At 44.4% G+C, this 19,793-nt stretch overlaps 1 protein-coding gene across 2 annotated transcripts; it reads left to right on the forward strand.

The window, feature by feature from the left end:
* Positions 1-221: 221 nt before the first annotated feature.
* On the forward strand, positions 222-18,349 carry atp1a3b (ATPase Na+/K+ transporting subunit alpha 3b). 2 transcript variants are annotated; one of them, XM_031852674.1, is made up of 23 exons: positions 222-435; positions 569-661; positions 10,585-10,704; positions 11,351-11,410; positions 11,770-11,973; positions 12,181-12,294; positions 12,552-12,686; positions 12,813-12,930; positions 13,110-13,378; positions 13,765-13,963; positions 14,085-14,329; positions 14,427-14,619; positions 14,798-14,973; positions 15,099-15,235; positions 15,345-15,495; positions 16,098-16,266; positions 16,392-16,546; positions 16,688-16,811; positions 17,056-17,201; positions 17,296-17,426; positions 17,547-17,648; positions 17,768-17,859; positions 18,117-18,349. In XM_031852674.1, the coding sequence occupies exons 2-23, from the start codon at positions 656-658 to the stop codon at positions 18,143-18,145; spliced, it is 3,075 nt and encodes a 1,024-aa protein (XP_031708534.1). In that variant the 5' UTR covers positions 222-435; positions 569-655; the 3' UTR covers positions 18,146-18,349. The 2 variants fall into 2 exon arrangements, with proteins under 2 accessions (XP_031708534.1, XP_031708535.1); XM_031852675.1 differs by having other exon boundaries at positions 10,624-10,704.
* The last annotated feature ends 1,444 nt before the right edge of the window (positions 18,350-19,793 follow it).

The raw sequence follows: 19,793 nt of genomic DNA on the forward strand, positions 1-19,793 counted from the left end.
CTCGGTATTCTGCAGTAAAGCAGGAGTGGCATGAATGAGCTTTCTATTGGCCCGCTTGAAGACTGGGATTAAACCAATTGGTTAGCGATCCCATCACCGATCAGACGCTCCGAATTATGATTGGCCAGCTGCACTCATGGGGGGCGGGAGTAATTGCCCCTTCGCGTTCGCTCATATGCTCAAAGGCGGCGCTTCTTCCACTGGCGGAGTGGTGCGGCTAAAGGAGTACTGCGGTAACCGGCAGAGCCGCGGAGGGATATCGAATCCTGAAAGAATAGCAGTGCGGTTTGGTAGATTCGCCGGTCTTTCTCCGCAAGTATCAGAGAGCAAAGGAAGGAAGCGCATCCCCGCGTGATGCTCCGCTCGAGACCGCAGCATTTCATTTGAAAGACGTTTCACTGGGGAGGGAAAGATTGAAGCCTAACCCGTTGGAAGGTTTGAGAGACCGTTTATTTAAGCCCCAAAACAACATTTTGTCAGATCTATAAATAACTGCCATGACGTCTTTTTTCCATTTTTCATTTAAGCAGCCCTGAAAACTGAGCATATTCTCTTTTATTTTTTCAAGGCAAGGCATTTTGATATAATTCAACGCGAGGGGCTGACACCTCTCAAGCCGTGCATCACCTGAGAGGAGAAGAGTGACTGCGCCAACATGGGGGTAAGACTGACGATTCCAACTTTTTAACTGCGTTGTACCCCACCTGAAGTGGCCTGAGAAATAAGCGGCAGCCTGATATTTCACCCCTGAAAAAGAAGGGCTGATGTGATGTCATTTTTTTCCTCTATGTAAATCCCGCTTGTCTCAGTGACATTGACTCTAATGCGGAACTGTGTTTTACTCTGGTCTCCTGGACTGCGACAAATTGATGTAGCCAGTCGCTTCTGTCTAGTGCGGATATATAAAGCAGCGGTATTTCACTGCACATTTTTATTTGACTTTTGCCTGGTTTTCACTTGAATATCAATTTTGCTGTAGGCTACGTTAACTGACATATTGAAATTTGATCGGATCATGTAATTTTCTCTCATTCACTCGGTCACTTTGAACAGGCACCGAGATAAAATATGAAAACTGATTCCAAGGTGTCACACGTAGAGTGGGTGTGTGTGGTTTGGAGGTTGTCCGAGTGTGATGTGTATTTCGGGTCTCTGATAGGCCTACTTCGACGATAACCTTGCCAGTCATAGTAGGCCGGATCGGTTTATTCTTACCAAGAGCTCTCGTGTGGGAGAGAGGGGGGAGGGGGTTGCACTTGTTCTAGACATATTCTGTTCACCCATCATTTACCTTTGGTTTAATTAAAACAACTGCATTTTGTTACATTTGAAGGCAAAAAAAGGAGGCCTACATTATGTCCTCCATCCTCCTCAGTGATCAATGGACAGGATGTACTGTGACCTCCTTCACGCCCTCGCTGCCCCCCGTCTCCGCCCCTCATTTGCGCTTCTGCTTTAAAGCCCGCTGGCACTGCCCTCTCTGCGGCCCGGTCCAGCACGAGAGAAGCATCTGGCGATGAACAGGGAAGATGCTGAGCCCATCGCGTCCTCGCTATCAGCGGAGGAGTCTCATCCTCGGCACCCGATGACCCATGCGTCATAATGCGGTTACTGGGAGTAAGCGCCTCGCCAGCTTATTTCCCCTTTAATTTGTGACATAACAGGGACTCTATAATCACCAACAGTGAACACATTTACACAAACTACAGATTAAAGAAGTGATGCGTCTAGTATGCCTTCAACAGGAGCACGATGTGCTCGTTACGTTGAAGTAGAATGAGAGCTTTCATCTGGTGCGCGCACCGTTAAACCGTAAAAAAAACATCCAGTTATATATATATATTAGTCATGCAAATGAATCAGAAGAGGCTGGTGGAAAAATACAGCGCTCCCGGAAAATGCCATGGTGCAGATGCGACTGCCGGTCAGAGCTATTGCGCAATTTCTGCTTCATCTCCATCCTGCGGAAGGAGTTGTCATTTTTAATCTCCGACTGCGGTATGTCTATTAAATGATGCGGTGGCATGACGCCGCAGACAAGGGGACATGCGGCGCGGAGAGCGGCTGTACGGGCAGATGTCATCGCAGTTACACAAGCATCTGAAATGCAGGCCCCATCTGCCGCGAGAGGCGTTCAAGATGAAGGATTCGGCTAACCCGGCAGCATTAGTGGGCACTGCGTCAAAAGCGATGTGAGTGCAAAGGGTGCTTACGCATGACGGTTATTGCTGTGTGCAATGGAATGCTGTGTCATTTCGGCAGATGCCGCAGCTCTCCAGAAATTGACATTGTAAAGCAGAAAATGAGCGTCAATGGCGATCCGCTGTTTCCTTGACTTTCACTCGATGACGGCTGAGGTCACCCTGAATGAAAAAGGGGATGGATGAATGAATGGATGGAGTGATGGGACCGATTTTGTCATCATGCGTTGCCGGTCGACTACACTTCCTTTCACGCTCTCTCCATCTTTTTTTTTTTTCTCCGCGGATCTTGCGTTGGCGCACTGTCCGATGGCATTGCCGGCTGTCCTTTCCCAAGGCCGCGGGGGGCATCGCATGCGACGTGCCTTCTGCGTCAAACCGGGGGTGGGGCCTCTGCTGTGGAAATTCCCTGCTAAGAGCTGTGATAGGCTGGCACAGGAGCACGCAGAAAGGACAGTGCTTAGAGACAGCAGCGATGCTATAGAGCAAAGCTTTGGCATGTGTCAGGGATACTAGAGAGGCAACTGGCACATTGTGTCTTGCACAGAGATGAATAGTCTTAATTTGGCAGAACATCTCTGAAGAAATGTATTTTCACTCACACACCCGCTCATCTTGCTCATTATTCTCCTCTCTGCATGGCTGATGCTGATGAGGCTGTAGGAGGAGATTTTCACCTTCAGGCACGTGATGCTGATGGGGGAAGGGTGCCTCTGCTGAGAGAGCAACAATGGCAAAGAGAGAGAGAGAGCCAGAGAGGGAGGAAGGGCAGATCAGTAGTGGCTGCTGTGCAGGTGTAGAGGGAGAAAGAGAGAGGGATTTAAAATGACGGAGGAGGCGTATGGTGGGGGAGGGCTGCCTGGCTGTATATCTTGTTACAGGATAATGACCTAAAGCTCACATTACCATGGCTCCTGTTTCCTCGTGCTGCACATTGTGGCATTGGTTATCAGGGCGACGGCAGACAGATGGGATAGGGAGATGAGGGATGTGGTTGGGTTGGATGATCTTCGTAGGACATTGTCTGTAGGGTGAGTGTGGTGTGGAGAGGTGTGGTGTCGGTGGCCTGGTTGCCCCAGGAGAAATGAAGGCGTAGTTGTAGCATTGAGGCTTTGACAGAAGGTCATATTGGTGACGAGGGGTGCGGTTGAGCTGCTCTGAATGCAGCGTGGATGAGGAGAAGCTCCTGATAGTGTTGAGATCCCTATAAGATCCCTGATTAGACTCACTAAGTACCTGTGTCAAGACGTAACGGTTTCTAGAACAGCCTGTACTTTCATATATGGCACTAGTGAGGCGTGGGCAGCGACAGAGAAGAAGTTAGAAGGTGTCGGTGGAAGGTAGTTCAGGAGTATGATGTGCGGTGTGGCCTCTGCAGAGGCCCAGCCCTCCGTTTGGTGCAGAGTACTGCACATCCCTCCCCACTGCACCTGGTGCCCAATGCAGATAGGCTGCACTGTACCACAGCGGATCTGTCCCACGTGTGGCAGGAACCAATAGAAACGCACGTCCATACAGGATCTGATCAACCGCGTGGTCTCTCTGACCGCACGGCCAGCCGGGATACCCTGTGGCCTAGGGGTCAATTAAGGTCAATATGGTGACCTTCGAAATGGCCCTTCATTGTCCCCTTCAAGTCTCTTGTAGGCTCCTGATCAATAGATATCCACTGTAATGAGGACATGTCCCCAGTGAGAGTACTGCTGAAGTCCGGATTTCTCTCATGGGTCAGCAAAAAAACAGTAGCTTGCCTCTCCGCTAGTGTTAGACTAATAGGACAAGAAGCTTGTGTAATGCTAATAAAATGTAAAGGTCAGTGCTGTCGTCTTCATAGATTAGTTTTAAACAGGATTACGGTAGACACGGTGATTGACGAACAGTTTTCCAACATTATTGTGTTGATTGTCTCCCATAAAGAGAGCGATTCAGAGGGGTATGGTTGCCTGACTACAACGACATGACTAATTCAGGGTGTTGTCCTGGAGATGTGTGTGTAAATGTGTGCGCATTCCCTGTGCGAATACACCAAAGCTCAAAGCACAACACTGGGCAGCCACAATGGACAAAGGGTTGTTCAAATCAAACACCTTGCTGTATTTGTTTAGTATTTTGTTACCACATAATGCTGCCGTTCAGTTAATAAGTTAGAAGTTGTTTTTTTTTACTGATTTTCAGTAATTATATTCCTGAATTGTGAATGATTTTCCATTCATTCAGACATACTCAACACAACAGGACCTGGTTTAGAATCACAAAGCGACACATGCTTGAAAATCTCAACCGTAAATGGGTATTTGGCTTAGTCTTGGTTTAGTGCAGTCAGCAGCTGTGTGTCTGGATGCGTGCACATCTGGACAAATCTATGTGACTAGCTGCCTGCTGAGGAGTCGTGAGGTGCCCTCTCTCACCCCATGGAGAGATGCCATGTTCTCTATAAGCACCAACCAACCAAGATTTACAATGCTAATCTAGACCAGTCCACATTCACACACGGCAAGACTCAAAAGCCACAGAGCAAACATATCCCTCAGAGCTCGCAGGGGTGTACAGTGCGTTATATAGAGCTAAAGATAAACAGTTACACAATTGTCTCTGTCAGATAAACAGATGAAGACAATAATGGGACGGACAGAGTGGAGGGGGACAGGGGGGATGGCAATTTAAATCGAAATTTTGAGTTTGGGTTGTTTGGTTGAGTTTCTTGCTTTTGTTTATTTTTATTTTTTAGAGAGAACACATTAAAAATGATTTGAGCGCTAAAGAGGGTTAATCTCTCTCTGTCTCTTTGTGTTCACGTGATTTAGAGATCAACATTTTTTTTTAGTGCTCTTAAGCGGCAACAATCTTTTTATTTCTCTATTTACGTATACCATTTAACTCCTTCTACTTGTACATGTTTTAATTTGAACTGCCACTCAGACGTAACAGAACGTCCCCTGGGACTGTTGCACTAGCAAAGTTTTACGCCATCTTTTCCCTTTCTTCTTCATGTCTGTTATCTGGAATCTCCTCCTTTTGATGCCTGTTCACTTTGTTAGGTAGAAAGATAAAAAGCCTCTCAAGGCTGATACAGATAAGCGAAACAAATATCTTAACGGTCTCTTTTACATGGCATTCAAATCCTAATCATCTCTTAAAAGTAACCATCTAATCCGTTCGTTTACTCAGTACTGTTGGAAGACATTCACCAAATTATTGTGCGCCGAGACCTAATGATAAATGTGGAGATTGCACGAATGCATTTGATTTTCCTGAGAGAGAATTGCAGAGAAAGAGGAGTGATAGAGAGACAAAGAGAGGATGAAGCACAGAGGGCTAATCCAGTGTAGTAATCAGACTAGCTAATCCTAACAGCTATGTCCCTCGGCCCACGGCCTGAGCCCCCCACTGTGGCCCAGAGCCCTGCCATCCTGCTGCAAGAAACAGCAGATGGCTTAATGACCTTGCGAGTTCACACACACAAACATACATGCAACAACACATATACACACCACACACATAGTTGCATGTGTACAGATGCAGAAATGTAATTACAAACCAGCACATATTTCACATGCATTATATGTTTATTCAATTAGTGTGTGTTCATACTTACATACAGACTTTTTGTTCTTTCTCCCTTTACTTAATAATTCATAGAGACGATAGAGAGGGGCAGCAAAGTGTAGTGGAGATCCAGTAATAAGTTGAGTTTAAAGGATGCCTTATTGCTTTAATAATAAATTACATGCAACACACTTTATAATCATTTCATTGTGAATGTGCTTAAGCTTCTCTACAAGACAGACCTATGCAGTTTCACAATGGCACTATATCAAGCTCTTTTTGTTGTGCACGAGCTAAGCAACTGGCCGGCCAGACTGAAGACAAAGGGCTTTCAACCGGCAGCCTCAATCATCTTACTGAACTACAATAGAAGATGACATGAGTCAGACCCAATATCTATTTGATGTTCCCTGTAATGACAGATAGAAATCTAATATGTATGTTGTGATACACCACCATCAGACATTTTGTAAAACAGTTCCCATGAGCTCAGAGCACAAGTGAAATGGTCAAATGAGTATTTCTTCAGCTCAGCTGTATATTCTACAGTCATGGTCATAGTGAAAAACACGCAGCAACGCCATGACGTGTAGCTCTCACATGCTCAGTGCAGATGAGCTAATGTGATCCATGCATGTGGCTGCTCTGTACAAAGAGGAAGTGTAGACTCGCATGAAACATGTGGTGGTGGTTAACAAATGATAAAATGGAGCAGGGTGGTATTTCTTACATCTGCAAACCACTTCCTTGTATTGTTTTCACATTAAGAGAAACATTTTTGTGTATGCACGTCACTGCTTCCTGTTACAGGATTCCTCGTGCGTGCAATTAAAGTGGAAGAAAAGAAGCTACATGCCAGTCCCAGTCAAACCCACCGTCGGTGGGCATGCCTCGACCCGTTGTCCTCAAGATGCCTGACATGATAAATCTCTCTGGTGCCACTCCTAATTTTAAGTCCATGATGTGAACAACATTACAGAGTAGTATTACTTGATTTCCATCTGCCAAAATAAATTACAACTGTGTAGGTTCAACGGTACACAAGAAGTCTCTCATTCAAGTTAGAAAATACACTCTCAACTGCCACTCCGCATGTATTCCTAGTAGACTGGTGTTGTGTCTTATCATTTTATACACAATCACTTTCTCTCTCTCGTTCACTCTACATCTCTCTTCCTCTCTGCCGCAATGCGTGTAGACGCTGCGCACAGGGACTGTGGCCAACACAGTGACTCACCTCCGCTCACACAAACACACACTAATTCCTTGAATCAATTACCCGCCGGTGTTATACAGCATTGAATACAGTGTCCAGTTACAAATGCATCTATTATTACTGGTCCTGGAGAACATCAGGGGATCCTACGAGCACTAGGCCACTGCTGAGCTTGGTCACCATGGTGACTTGTCCTCCACACACAGTCATTCATCAGAGGACAAAACGCAGGATTTATTTTGGTTAGCCGGAGCCGGCCTGTAGAATACTTTAAGATCAAATCAAATACACAAAAAGATACGTGGAGCAATTGGCTTTTTTGAATTTTGAATAAGCCAATATGTAACGGGATGTGAGTGATTGCACTATGTAATCCATAGAGGAGCATCCAATGTTTCCAATCCCTGACGGTGTCAGAGACGTGTCTTGTCCATCAGTCTGTTCGTCCGTGTGTGTTTGTGGGAGAGCGAGCGTCTGTAATTCCAGCCATGAGTCTCTGTTTCCTTCCTCAGGACAGAGGGGGCTCATTACATTACCCAGAGCTGTGTGAGACAGCCGGACACCCACACAGACGCACACAGGCAGGTGCACTTTGATGTCTTCTGCAAAATGCAAGGATACTCAAGTTATATTATGTATACACAATATGGACTCCATCTTTCTCTGCTGAATAATTCAAATCAAAGTGGTAATGACAGAGACAGATATACAGACAGATAGACCTGAAAACAGATGCGTCATCTAACTACAATAACAACAGATTTAAACGTAGACAGAAGTATAGTTTGAAGGCTTTTACTTGTAGGTGCAACAAAGATATATCTTATCAGGTAGTAGGGTGTGTGTGTGGAGGAGGGACGTGAGAGACTAACACACACACACACACACACAAAGCCAGGTGTGCACTTAAAATACTCCCCATACTGTAAACACGACACAAGATAAATCAGTGACCTCTCTTTTGTCTTTGAGTCATGCTGATAACTACTCATTCACATCCGCAAACACACACACACACAGACACCCGGAGTGAGAATATAAGCTATTAGCATATGTGAAGTAACACACACACACACACACCATAAGTAAGGTTTTGTAATCTATTAGAGTGGGGTCACTGCGGGCCAAACACTGACACAGAGCCAGCAGACAAAGATTGCTGGTCAATATCTAATTAGAAGCATGAGCGAAGGGTGTCAACAGCTCTTCTCTCTCTCTCTCTCTCTCTCTCTCCCTGCTTCTCACCTCCCACTGATGTATCCCTTTCCATGTGCCCAGTCGCGTCCGTCATCCACCCCCTCAACATCCATCTCTCCGTGTCCCTACTCTTCACCACGTACTGCTTTGTTTGGCACTCCTCTCCATCTCCATACCAAACACTTCTATTGTCCGGGCATATGTGTGTTTGTGATAGGAAGAAAGTGTGTGTCAAAGGTTTGTGCCAACACCCTCTATCTCAATCGGAGACACACACACACACACACACATACCGGTTGTGTCTCAGGGGGGATGAGCAGCAGTACTTTTCCACTGCATCAGTTAATTCTTCATGCAGCCTCGGCCTCACCAGGCCTGCCTGGTCTTGCTGCGGAAAGAGATTTGCTCACCTGCTCTTTTGTTGCAGACCTCTGTTGTGTTTGCATGTGTGTGTGTGTGTGTGTGTGTGTGTGTGTGTGTGTGTGTGTTTGCAGTTAGGTCAAACAGCTCCTTCCCACTGACATGCTACCCTCTGACTAGCATGCTCGAAAGAAGGGTTTAATTGTTTGCTTTGAATTCAGCAGCGGTCGTTGAGCAGCCCGCGCTGCACAATGAAGCGAGTGAGAGTCGTCATCCACATTCTGCTTCATGAAGCTGTTCTTTTTTCACGACGACAAACTAGAAAGACAGGTCTTTGTTACCGCATACAAACTCAATGCATGATTTCACAAGAGTTTCACACAACGGCAGTACAACTGCAGCTCCCACGGTGGGAATTGAAGGAGCAAGTTGTTCTAGTTGGCAAGTGTGTGTTTTGGTGGGGTTTGGGTGTGTGAGTCTTTGTGGAGGACGTGGGATCTCAATTCATACTTTCTCACTCCTGCTTTTGTAAATATGTACGTTTGGTACGTGATTGTTTTGCAGATTCATTTTAAAGTAAACATTAAGCATTAAGTCAAAGGAGACATCTGTTTGTAGTTCACATTGGTACTGTGATATCAGATGCGAAGAAGGAAGTCGAGCAGCAGTTACCTGGGCATGCTGCACCCCTGAAAATGTTACTGCCTGGTTGCACCACTAGAGGGTGCTAACTTTACTTCAGTTTGATTTCCTGTGAAGGAACACGCAGCCAGAGCCTCTTATCAATGGAATAGAAACCGTTAACCTCATTTTTGACATGCAAACCTGAATTAAGAGTTTTTTTGTCACTGACTATTAGTTATTGATGTTTCGGTCTGATTCAGGGTGAATTATGTCAGCTGGACTTTGCTACTCTGTCATACCATCAGTGTATATTAATTCGACTGCATTGATCATGACTTAGTTTTGTCAGTGAAGGGCCCGACCACTAGCACCCACTCACACCTCCTGGGAGGGATTTGTGCCTCTCCATGTCACCTCTGACCCTTGATGAAGAACATTTGTATTGAGGTGGCCCAGCAAGTCAAGCTGCTCTCCTTCCGGACGACAGGCTAGAGTTACAGTTATAGACCTAGAAAGACTCAAATGTGTAGTGCTGGAGAAGATCTGGGTTATTAATAGTCCTCTCACGTCTCGTTTAACAACATAAGCCAATTTCTGAGGGGATAATTATAGTTAGGCGAGTACCTGGAACAACAGGCAGCACAGTAAAGCAGGCGGAAGAGGACAAGGACATTTGATGTGTGTGTGTGCATGTACTTGAGACTTAATTTTCAATCTTTGACATCAAAGTGTCTCTATTGTATCTGGTCTAATAGTGTAGAACATACTAGAATCTAATCAGAAAGCCTTTGATGCTCTCTCTCTCTCTCTAATGTCCTTGCTGCTAGAAGCGATAAGTTAAAACCTACAGGTTAAACCATTTGCACTTGATTATGTCCATCAGGCTGTTGTGAAAATCTGCGCAACAATTACTTGATCATTGGAGGGATGACGTAGATGTGGCCGAGCAGACAGGAGTCGCATGCTTTAATGTGGCGATATTGCACGCTTAATGTGGAGGGTTTTGTTGGGAGAAAAACACCAGCTACCAAGGTGATGCATTTATCTTTCACGTCTTCAATTCTTAAGATATTGGGTTTTTAATATGCTCTTCATCTGACATCCTCCTCATAAATGAAATACAGGCTACTTCACAAGGCCACTTCACAAGGGTACAACATGTTTTACTGTGTCGTGAAAGAGAAACCTCAAGGGCAATTCAATGAAGCCCGCTGGCTCCTTCAGTCTTACTGGTAAATACTGATAGAATGCCAGACAATACAGTTCTCTGAATAATTAAAGCATTTAATGCATTTTCAGAGCGAAAGTGTAGTTTTTAGTAGTTTGTTAATATAATGTTCAAGCCAAGAGAACAGTTAAGATTATAAAGAAAGGCGCACAGGCTACTATCACCTTAATCTAGTCCGAAGGCATGTATAAAACATATGTGTGTGTCTGTAGTATGGCCGGTCAGACAGTTACCGCGTTGCCACCACACAGGACAAAGATGACCGATCCCCCAAGAAGAAGAAGGGGGCACCGACCAAGGACATGGATGACCTGAAGAAGGAAGTGCCCATTGTAAGTAAATCCTTCTCTTATCTGTGATGAATACTTGTGGAACTGAGTGTTGGCATAAAATATCTTTGAGACCAATTCACTTTTAATCCTGTCAGTCAAAAGCTGATTCGTTTGACACCTAAAATTCCCTCATCATTAATATTTGTTAATGCCATCCATGCATTTTTAGGATGCGTGTAAATGTTTTCAACTTTTGAAAAACATCTTTTTCGAGAATATAGTAAAGGAAAATGAATTGACGCCAACTCTGTTGGAGAGAAGGGAAATCTTTCTCATGCAGGCCAAAACAAAATGTATTTTTGCTAGTATGAGGGGTGACTTGTTATCAGGAGGTCGTCACTTTGATCCCGCATCCAAGCGAAACAGACACCTGGGCCGCCATATATCTGCCCCAATACTCTTATCTTTCAGGTGAACTGCATGCATGGAGTACATTTCCAATTACCTTGACTGCCATTAAGCTATTGGATGTTCTGAAAATGCAAAAAAAAAGAAGCTCAAAACTGGTTTTTTTATTACATATCAGCACAGTTCTTGATTCAATTTGGACTATTTTCTGTAAATTGTCCTTGCATGCAAAAAATGGCAGCTACTAAACATACTGAGCTACGCAGAGTATTGATTATCCATCTATTTTTTTTTCCAGACGGAACATAAGATGTCCATAGAGGAAACATGCAGGAAATACCAGACTGACATTGTTCAGGTGAGTTGATGATATTTGTTGTGAAAAGCAAGGCTGGAGGGGGAGCAGGAAGTGGGAGGAGCCTGGCTTGATCAAAGCCTATATATAGATATGTATATGTGATTGAGTTCAGGTGTGAGCCTTCTGCATTACCTGCAGCTTGTTTGTCTCAAATAGCATCTCCAACATATTTCCCTCTGTATGTACAGCTATGGTTTGAGACTGATTTTCCAGTTGGCCACTAGGTGGCATACTTCTCTTGTTTTATTACAGTTTTTGACAATCGACAATCCAACTCCAAAGTCATATGAATGAAATAGGAGATTGTAAACAAACTCAAACAAATGTGTGTTTTTCATTGTCTGTGTTTCTCCCTCCAGGGGTTGACCAATGCCAAGGCAGCAGAGTATCTGATCAGGGATGGTCCCAATGCTCTCACCCCTCCTCCCACCACCCCGGAGTGGGTCAAGTTCTGTCGCCAGCTGTTTGGTGGATTCTCCGTCCTGCTGTGGACCGGCGCCATCCTCTGCTTCTTGGCTTACGCCATCCAGGCAGCCACTGAGGACGATCCTGCAGGAGACAATGTGAGCATCTGCACACACATCCACACACTTACTCACATCTGACCCATCTACACCTCATTAACACATCCGTCACACTTCCCACTCTGAAGTACATGCATTAGCAACACCTTCACAGAGGGATTTTAGCATTACACACACTGTATCCAGTGCTTTTCCACAGACCACACTCACATATGTTTGACTGTTTGTCTCTCTGTCTCTCTCCAGTTGTACTTAGGTATTGTGCTCACAGCTGTCGTCGTCATCACTGGTTGCTTCTCATACTTTCAAGAAGCCAAAAGCTCCAAAATCATGGAGTCTTTCAAGAACATGGTGCCTCAGGTAAATATGTCTGAAAGCTTCTTTTGATTCCATCTGCCTGGAAATAGTTATTCATACTGTGCGTTGTGATTGAATGGATGAATTCTTTGCTAACAATATGTTTAGTCAGACAGTTCTTTCCACATGAAGACATGGAAAAGGTCTTTGCTTTTTTTTTGCTGTAACTCCACATTTTCTGAGACACCATGTTTCTCTAAATATTGTCCAACGCCTGTGTGTTTGTGTGTTTTCTAACCGTCACTGATATCTCCCTGCAGCAAGCGTTGGTGATCCGTGAGGGTGAGAAGGTACAGATCAACGCTGAAGAAGTGGTGGGTGGAGATCTGGTTGAAGTGAAGGGAGGAGACAGGATCCCTGCTGACATCAGGGTGGTTTCCGCTCATGGCTGCAAGGTACACACACACACACACACACACACACACATGGTACACACACACATGGTACACACACACACACACTCAATGTCTTGCTTCTTCTTGTATGCAATTTCATGTTTTACTTTCCCTGTTTCCCATTAGGTTGATAACTCCTCCCTCACAGGCGAGTCAGAACCTCAGAGCAGGTCACCTGACTGTACCCATGACAACCCCTTAGAGACCCGAAACATTGCTTTCTTCTCCACCAACTGTGTGGAAGGTATGGTCACCATGGCAATAGTATGACATGCTATTATTAACTTGTGTGCCTGTGGTTTGATTTAAAATCCCCCAAATTCAGCAGATGATTTAAAGTTTATACCTAACTTTACTCTCAGAGGCACTGATGCTTCAGATGATGTTTTACATCATTACGTGTGTGTTCTTTTTCCAAACCAGGCACAGCACGTGGCATTGTTATCTGCACCGGAGACCGCACAGTCATGGGGCGCATTGCTACTCTGACCTCTAACCTGGAGACCGGCAAAACCCCTATCGCGAAGGAGATCGAGCACTTCATCCACATCATCACAGGTGTGGCCGTGTTCTTGGGTGTCACCTTTTTCATCCTGGCCATCGCCCTGGGTTACTCCTGGCTGGAGGCTGTCATCTTCCTCATCGGCATCATTGTGGCTAACGTGCCTGAAGGGCTGCTGGCCACAGTCACTGTAAGTGGACAAATAATTACATATGTCTTCAAATTAGATATTTTGGTATCATATGGTATATTTTTCTTCAATCTGTTGTTATTGCTCATATTGGACCCGTAGCATTTTCTTCATTTTATTTCTTTGTTGGTACGTCTTTTATCAGTGCTTGTGGTTACATTTCATTAAATTTATTTTACTTGTTTCAGAATTACATTGCTTTGTATGTTATTTTTATTACATTTCTCTTTCATGCCATGACAACAAAAAAAATACTTATTTTATTTAATCTTACCGTGAGCTCACTTTATTTAGCATCAAGAAACAGGAAAAAATAATTCTGGAGATTCACAGATGATACATCCAATCCAAATAATAATTAACATTATACATGTATTTGTCTGCAGGTATGTCTGACCCTGACTGCCAAGCGTATGGCTAAGAAGAACTGCCTTGTGAAGAACTTGGAAGCTGTGGAAACCTTAGGCTCCACCTCCACCATCTGCTCTGACAAGACAGGCACCCTGACCCAGAACAGGATGACTGTGGCCCACATGTGGTTTGACAACCAGATCCACGAGGCCGACACCACTGAGGACCAGTCTGGTTAGTGACGATGGGGCGAAAACAGCCACCACTGATGAAATATGTAACAACTATGAAAGGGATAACTGACAACTAGAAATCATGAAGGTTAATAATACCCTCTCTCCTGTTCCCGCTCCAGGTGCCTCTTTTGACAAGAGCTCAGTGACGTGGCTGTCTCTGGCTCGTGTCGCTGGTCTGTGTAACCGCGCTCAGTTTAAAGCAGGACAAGACCAGCTGCCCATCCTGAAGCGTGACGTGGCCGGCGATGCCTCAGAGTCAGCCCTGCTGAAGTGTATCGAGCTGTGCTGCGGCTCAGTCAGAGCCACAAGGGATAGGAACAAGAAGGTGGCTGAGATCCCCTTTAACTCCACCAACAAATACCAGGTAAGTAACAGGTTTTATAACAGCTGTGTCAACAAGATAAAACCCGTATGCACAAACACCTTGCTCATTAAATTAACATTCTGCTCTCCTCTTCCAGCTCTCAGTGCACGAGACAGAGGATCTCAATGACAACCGCTACCTGCTGGTGATGAAGGGAGCCCCTGAGAGGATCCTGGACCGTTGCACCACCATCATGATGCAGGGGAAGGAGCAACCTATGGATGAAGAGTTGAAGGAATCTTTCCAGAATGCCTACATGGAGCTGGGAGGACTGGGAGAGAGAGTACTGGGTAGGTATAGATATATAACAGGAGAGATTCAAAGATACAGGGAGGGAGAGAGGGTGACAGTGTAAGTACAGTCTGACTAAGCCCTTAGGTTCAAACAGGGATTTTATTATGTCTTTTCCACTTTATTGAGATATTCCTCATACTACAACACTAAATCTCACACTTCTTTTCACTCCAGGTTTCTGCCACGTGATGCTGCCAGAAGACCAGTACCCCAAGGGCTTTGCCTTTGACACAGATGATGTCAACTTCCAAACAGACAACCTTTGCTTTATTGGCCTCATGTCCATGATCGACCCTCCCCGTGCTGCTGTGCCTGATGCTGTTGGCAAATGCAGATCTGCTGGTATCAAGGTGAGTTTTTTTTCTTGCAAGCCTAATATAAGATTTCTTTATTCCTTAAAGTCTTTTAAAATAAGGTTTTGTAACAAATAGTGTTTGTGATTATGGTATAAAATGTAATTTATGTTGCTTGTTAGGTCATTATGGTCACTGGAGATCACCCAATCACAGCCAAGGCCATTGCCAAGGGAGTGGGCATCATCTCAGAGGGCAACGAAACAGTGGAGGACATTGCAGCCCGTCTCAACATACCTGTCAGCCAGGTCAACCCCAGGTAAAGAATACTTACAGAAAAACACACACAAAAATCAAACACACAGTCATAAAAAAACAAAAATGGTAAATTACAAGAACCACATCAATGCTTCACCGTCCGTGTTCAGGGATGCCAAGGCCTGTGTGTGCCACGGTACAGACCTGAAGGATCTGTCTCAGGACCAGATGGACGACATCCTGAGGAATCACACAGAGATTGTCTTTGCAAGGACCTCCCCACAGCAGAAGCTCATCATCGTAGAAGGCTGCCAGAGACTGGTTTGAGCATTTTTAGATTCTTTTAGAGTAAAACGCCTTCTGGGTAATAAATACTTGGGACGACTTGAACAAGTAGAGGTTAAATCTCTAATCCAAGCAGTGTTCTCCGAATGCTTTCTGTAGATTACATTTGAGGACTTAATTTTTAAATTGCATTACACTTTTACAACAGCAGATGGCGCTAGTTATCTGTCGAATTTATTCCCTGACTAATACATAAAACATGTTGTTGTTTTTTTAAACTGTGAGTGGTTAGATTACATTTAAAAATATATATTTTTTTATTGAATTCAATTTAAATAAAATCAATTAATTCTAACATTTCAATTAATTTGATTGCCATTTAAAGGTAAAACATTTAGGTTGTTTTCTAATCAGGGTTGTTTTAAAATGACACCAAAACAGTTTACTTATGAATTATTGACTCGTTCAATAACCTTGGTCATCTGAATGAAGATTATTAATCTCTAGCTAAAATAAGTCGGTCTGTCTCAAGCTCAACATACATGGGTAACTAAAAGATAAATACATTTAACAAGTATAACTTCTTCTATAAATTCATGCTATACAACCTCATCCTCACCCTCCTGCGTCTCTCCCAGGGTGCCATTGTGGCTGTGACAGGTGATGGTGTGAATGACTCGCCCGCTCTGAAAAAGGCCGACATTGGTGTCGCCATGGGAATCTCTGGCTCAGATGTGTCCAAACAGGCCGCAGACATGATCTTGTTGGATGACAACTTCGCCTCTATTGTCACAGGAGTGGAAGAAGGTGAGAAGACCCAAAGGACAGAAGTGGAACATGTGATCCTTGAGGATGTACAGTACGAAGGGTTTCAGAGACCCAAACTGTAGGACTTAGTATGTGTAGTAACCTGTCTGTTTTTCCACATTCAGGCCGTTTGATCTTTGATAACCTTAAGAAGTCCATTGCCTACACCTTGACCAGCAACATCCCAGAGATCACCCCCTTCCTGCTGTTCATCATTGTCAACATCCCCCTGCCACTTGGAACCATCACCATCCTCTGTATTGACCTGGGAACAGACATGGTGAGATCTGATCAAACACTCACTGTCTTCTTACGACAAACGCAGCTTTCACTAAATCTCTATCTCATCACTGAAAACAGCTCCCGTTGATAGGACACATCTTAATGTACTAAAAGTTCCCATTTCTCCCTCGTCCCTCAGGTGCCAGCCATCTCACTGGCTTATGAAGCAGCAGAGAGCGACATCATGAAGCGTCAGCCCAGGAACCCATTCAGGGACAAGCTGGTGAATGAGAGGCTTATCAGCATTGCCTATGGACAAATTGGTAAGTGAAATGGAGATGGCTGCCGCTGATCCAAGCTCGGAATTGTCTTTGATCTGGATTGAAGTTTGATCCTAGTTGCCTGAAAGTCATTTTGTGTTTAAATCAATCTTTATCCACCTTTCATTGTTCACAAACAACAGCTGGATTATCTTTGGACCTATCTGTAATGTTTTTAGGGAAAACTAAATTAAAAAAAGTAAAAAACCTGTAACTTAATCTCTGTGTCTGTGTGTTTTGTCCTCAGGTATGATCCAGGCTCTTGGAGGCTTCTTCGCCTACTTTGTCATCTTGGCTGAAAATGGTTTCCTGCCCACTACACTAGTAGGCATCAGGCTCAATTGGGACGACCGCTCTTGCAACGACCTGGAAGACACCTACGGGCAGCAATGGGTTAGTGTGTAGTTTCTATGTGTTTAAGGGAACTTTTAGGTGTTTTCTTGTTTTGTTACTTTATCTTACTGGTTCTGCCCTCTCTTGCCCTCAGACATACGAGCAGAGGAAGATTGTAGAGTTCACATGCCACACAGCCTTCTTTGTCAGTATTGTAGTCGTGCAGTGGGCCGATGTCATCATCTGCAAGACCAGGCGTAACTCTGTGTTCCAGCAGGGCATGAGGTGAGTCCAAATTTACTGTGATACCGATATACTTAAATGTGTCCTTTCAGTAATTTGTCTTTTTATATGATCTGAATTAGAGTAACATGTATATAACATTTGTTGTGTGTCTCCACCCAGGAACAAGATCCTGATCTTTGGCCTGTTTGAAGAGACAGCCTTGGCTGCCTTCCTGTCCTATTGCCCAGGCATGGATGTGGCACTCAGGATGTATCCACTAAAGTGAGTGCCACATGTATCACATGGATACATATGCAGTCACTCTGGTTCCAAGACATATTGTGTCATATCTGTTTACTTGATTATTTTTAATCCTTGTTGTTCTCTTGTCTTGCCCACAGACCTAGCTGGTGGTTTTGTGCGTTCCCCTATAGTTTTCTCATCTTTGTCTATGATGAGGTCCGAAAACTTCTCATTCGTAGGAACCCTGGAGGTACGTTTATAGCATTTAGAGGATCTATTGGCATAAATGGAATCAAATATATAATGGTTTTGTTATCGTTGGACAGAGCAAGCCTAACTGTTTACCCGTTTCCAGTCTTTGTTCTAAGCTATGCTAACTGACTGCTGGCAGTACCTAGTCCTTTAACTAATGCTAATTCAATGGAAAATCTGCATAAAATATGACTTGAAAACACTGAATTGACTGTGAACTTGTCTGTGCTTTTCTTTCTCTCATTTACACTCCAGGTTGGGTCGAAAGGGAGACATACTATTGATCAATGGAGCATCTTTGCTCAAGCCCCCTACATGTTCCACTTATTTCTCCTCCCTGTCACTCCATCCTTGGCCAGACACACCGTCAGATGCCCCGCCCCCTTAAAGACAAAAAAACGCTTTGAAGCAATTTTCATCACAACCGCCCCAAAGATTAAAAACAGCAAAAGCACCTTTACAACTTTCTACATTGACCCACCCCCATTTCTCCCTATCTCCTATGATACTCTTTGCATGTGTTCTCTCACTGCTGTGTACATAAACAAATATATCTACTAAACGGCAGCTGCATATTGTGTATGTAGATTTGAATGAGCTAAGGATACGAAGGGCGTGTCCATGCTCTGCAAAAAAGGGCCATCCAGCTCCTTCCCCCTCCCTGTTCTCCCCCTGCTCTCTCCCCCCCTCGTCTGTCTCTGTACCTTCGTTCCCCTCTCTCTTTTCCCTCCTCGCCAACCCTTTGCTTGTCCTCCAATCACACAAAGATGTAAAGATCACACAGTGAGACCCCCGCCGCAGACACCACTTCGACTGCCACCTCTCGCCTCCGTCTCCTGTCTGTGGAGAACCAGCGGAGTGGTCATCTCCCTGTCGTTCTCGCTACGTCCATCTTCCTTCTATTCCGTTCTCAACGGCCACAGTGTTGTTGTTTTTTTAATATGTGGGGTACGGGGGGTTTCGATGATTTTACTTGTCTTTTTTATTTCCAAGACGGGAGGGGGGGTACGTGAGAGCTGCTTTTCCTCATTTAGGCCTAACAAAGCACACCCCATGGCGTCCTGTTCCCCCTCTCTTCCCCCCTCTGTCTCTCACACTCCTCCCCTCCCCTCCCTCCTGCCCCATTTGTCTCTGTTTGTGTGCACTGTGTGAACCATTGTCCTTGTTAATAACTATTACAGTACACCCCCCCTCCCCCCAAGTTGGTAAATACAACTCAATCTTTCTGTGTGCTCTAGGAAATCTATATAATTCTATACTGAATTTAAATGAAACAATAAAAAACATGTTGGAAAAACAGCTCGAGAGAGAAATTCATGAAGAATAACATCAACGATATTGGTGAAATAGGAAAAAGCGGGAGATATGTCTCTCTGTTTCTGTTTTTTATTTGGGTTCAGTTGTTTTTGCCGGTTTTTCAGGAGGCTATTCTAAAACTGTAACAGCAGAGCAGAGTTTTAAGATTGTGTTTTTACCAAAAGACACAAGACACCAACCAAGGCTTTCAAGTCCTCGCCACTGCGGGTGTGCCGATATGATATCATGTGGTGAGTGGTGATGATGAGACCATGCGCCTGCGGTCTGTTACCGGATCGGGTCCAACCCCGGTTCGGTCCAGGTCCTGGTATAGCTCGTTCTGGCCCGGATCTGTGTGCATGTATGTGTTGGAGACCAGTGAAGGGCCAGCGGTCTCAGGCGGGATCCATCTCAGATGGCTGCAAGAGTTGAAAGTCAAGAAGAAGAAGAAAAAAAACCACAACTATTAGAACATGTGTGTCAAATAAACAAAACCAACAACAATAAAACATCTAGAACATTTAATACAACCTAGACCTGTCTATGTGTCTTTCTGTCGAATGAAAAACTACACTTTACAAAACACTTTACTACAATAATGTGCTTATCTTTTATGTCCTTTAGTCATTATCTTTC

This window comes from Anarrhichthys ocellatus, unplaced genomic scaffold (genome assembly GCF_004355925.1).
Source record: "Anarrhichthys ocellatus isolate YVR2014 unplaced genomic scaffold, GSC_Weel_1.0 scaffold13, whole genome shotgun sequence".
Classification (NCBI taxonomy): Eukaryota; Metazoa; Chordata; class Actinopteri; order Perciformes; family Anarhichadidae; genus Anarrhichthys; species Anarrhichthys ocellatus.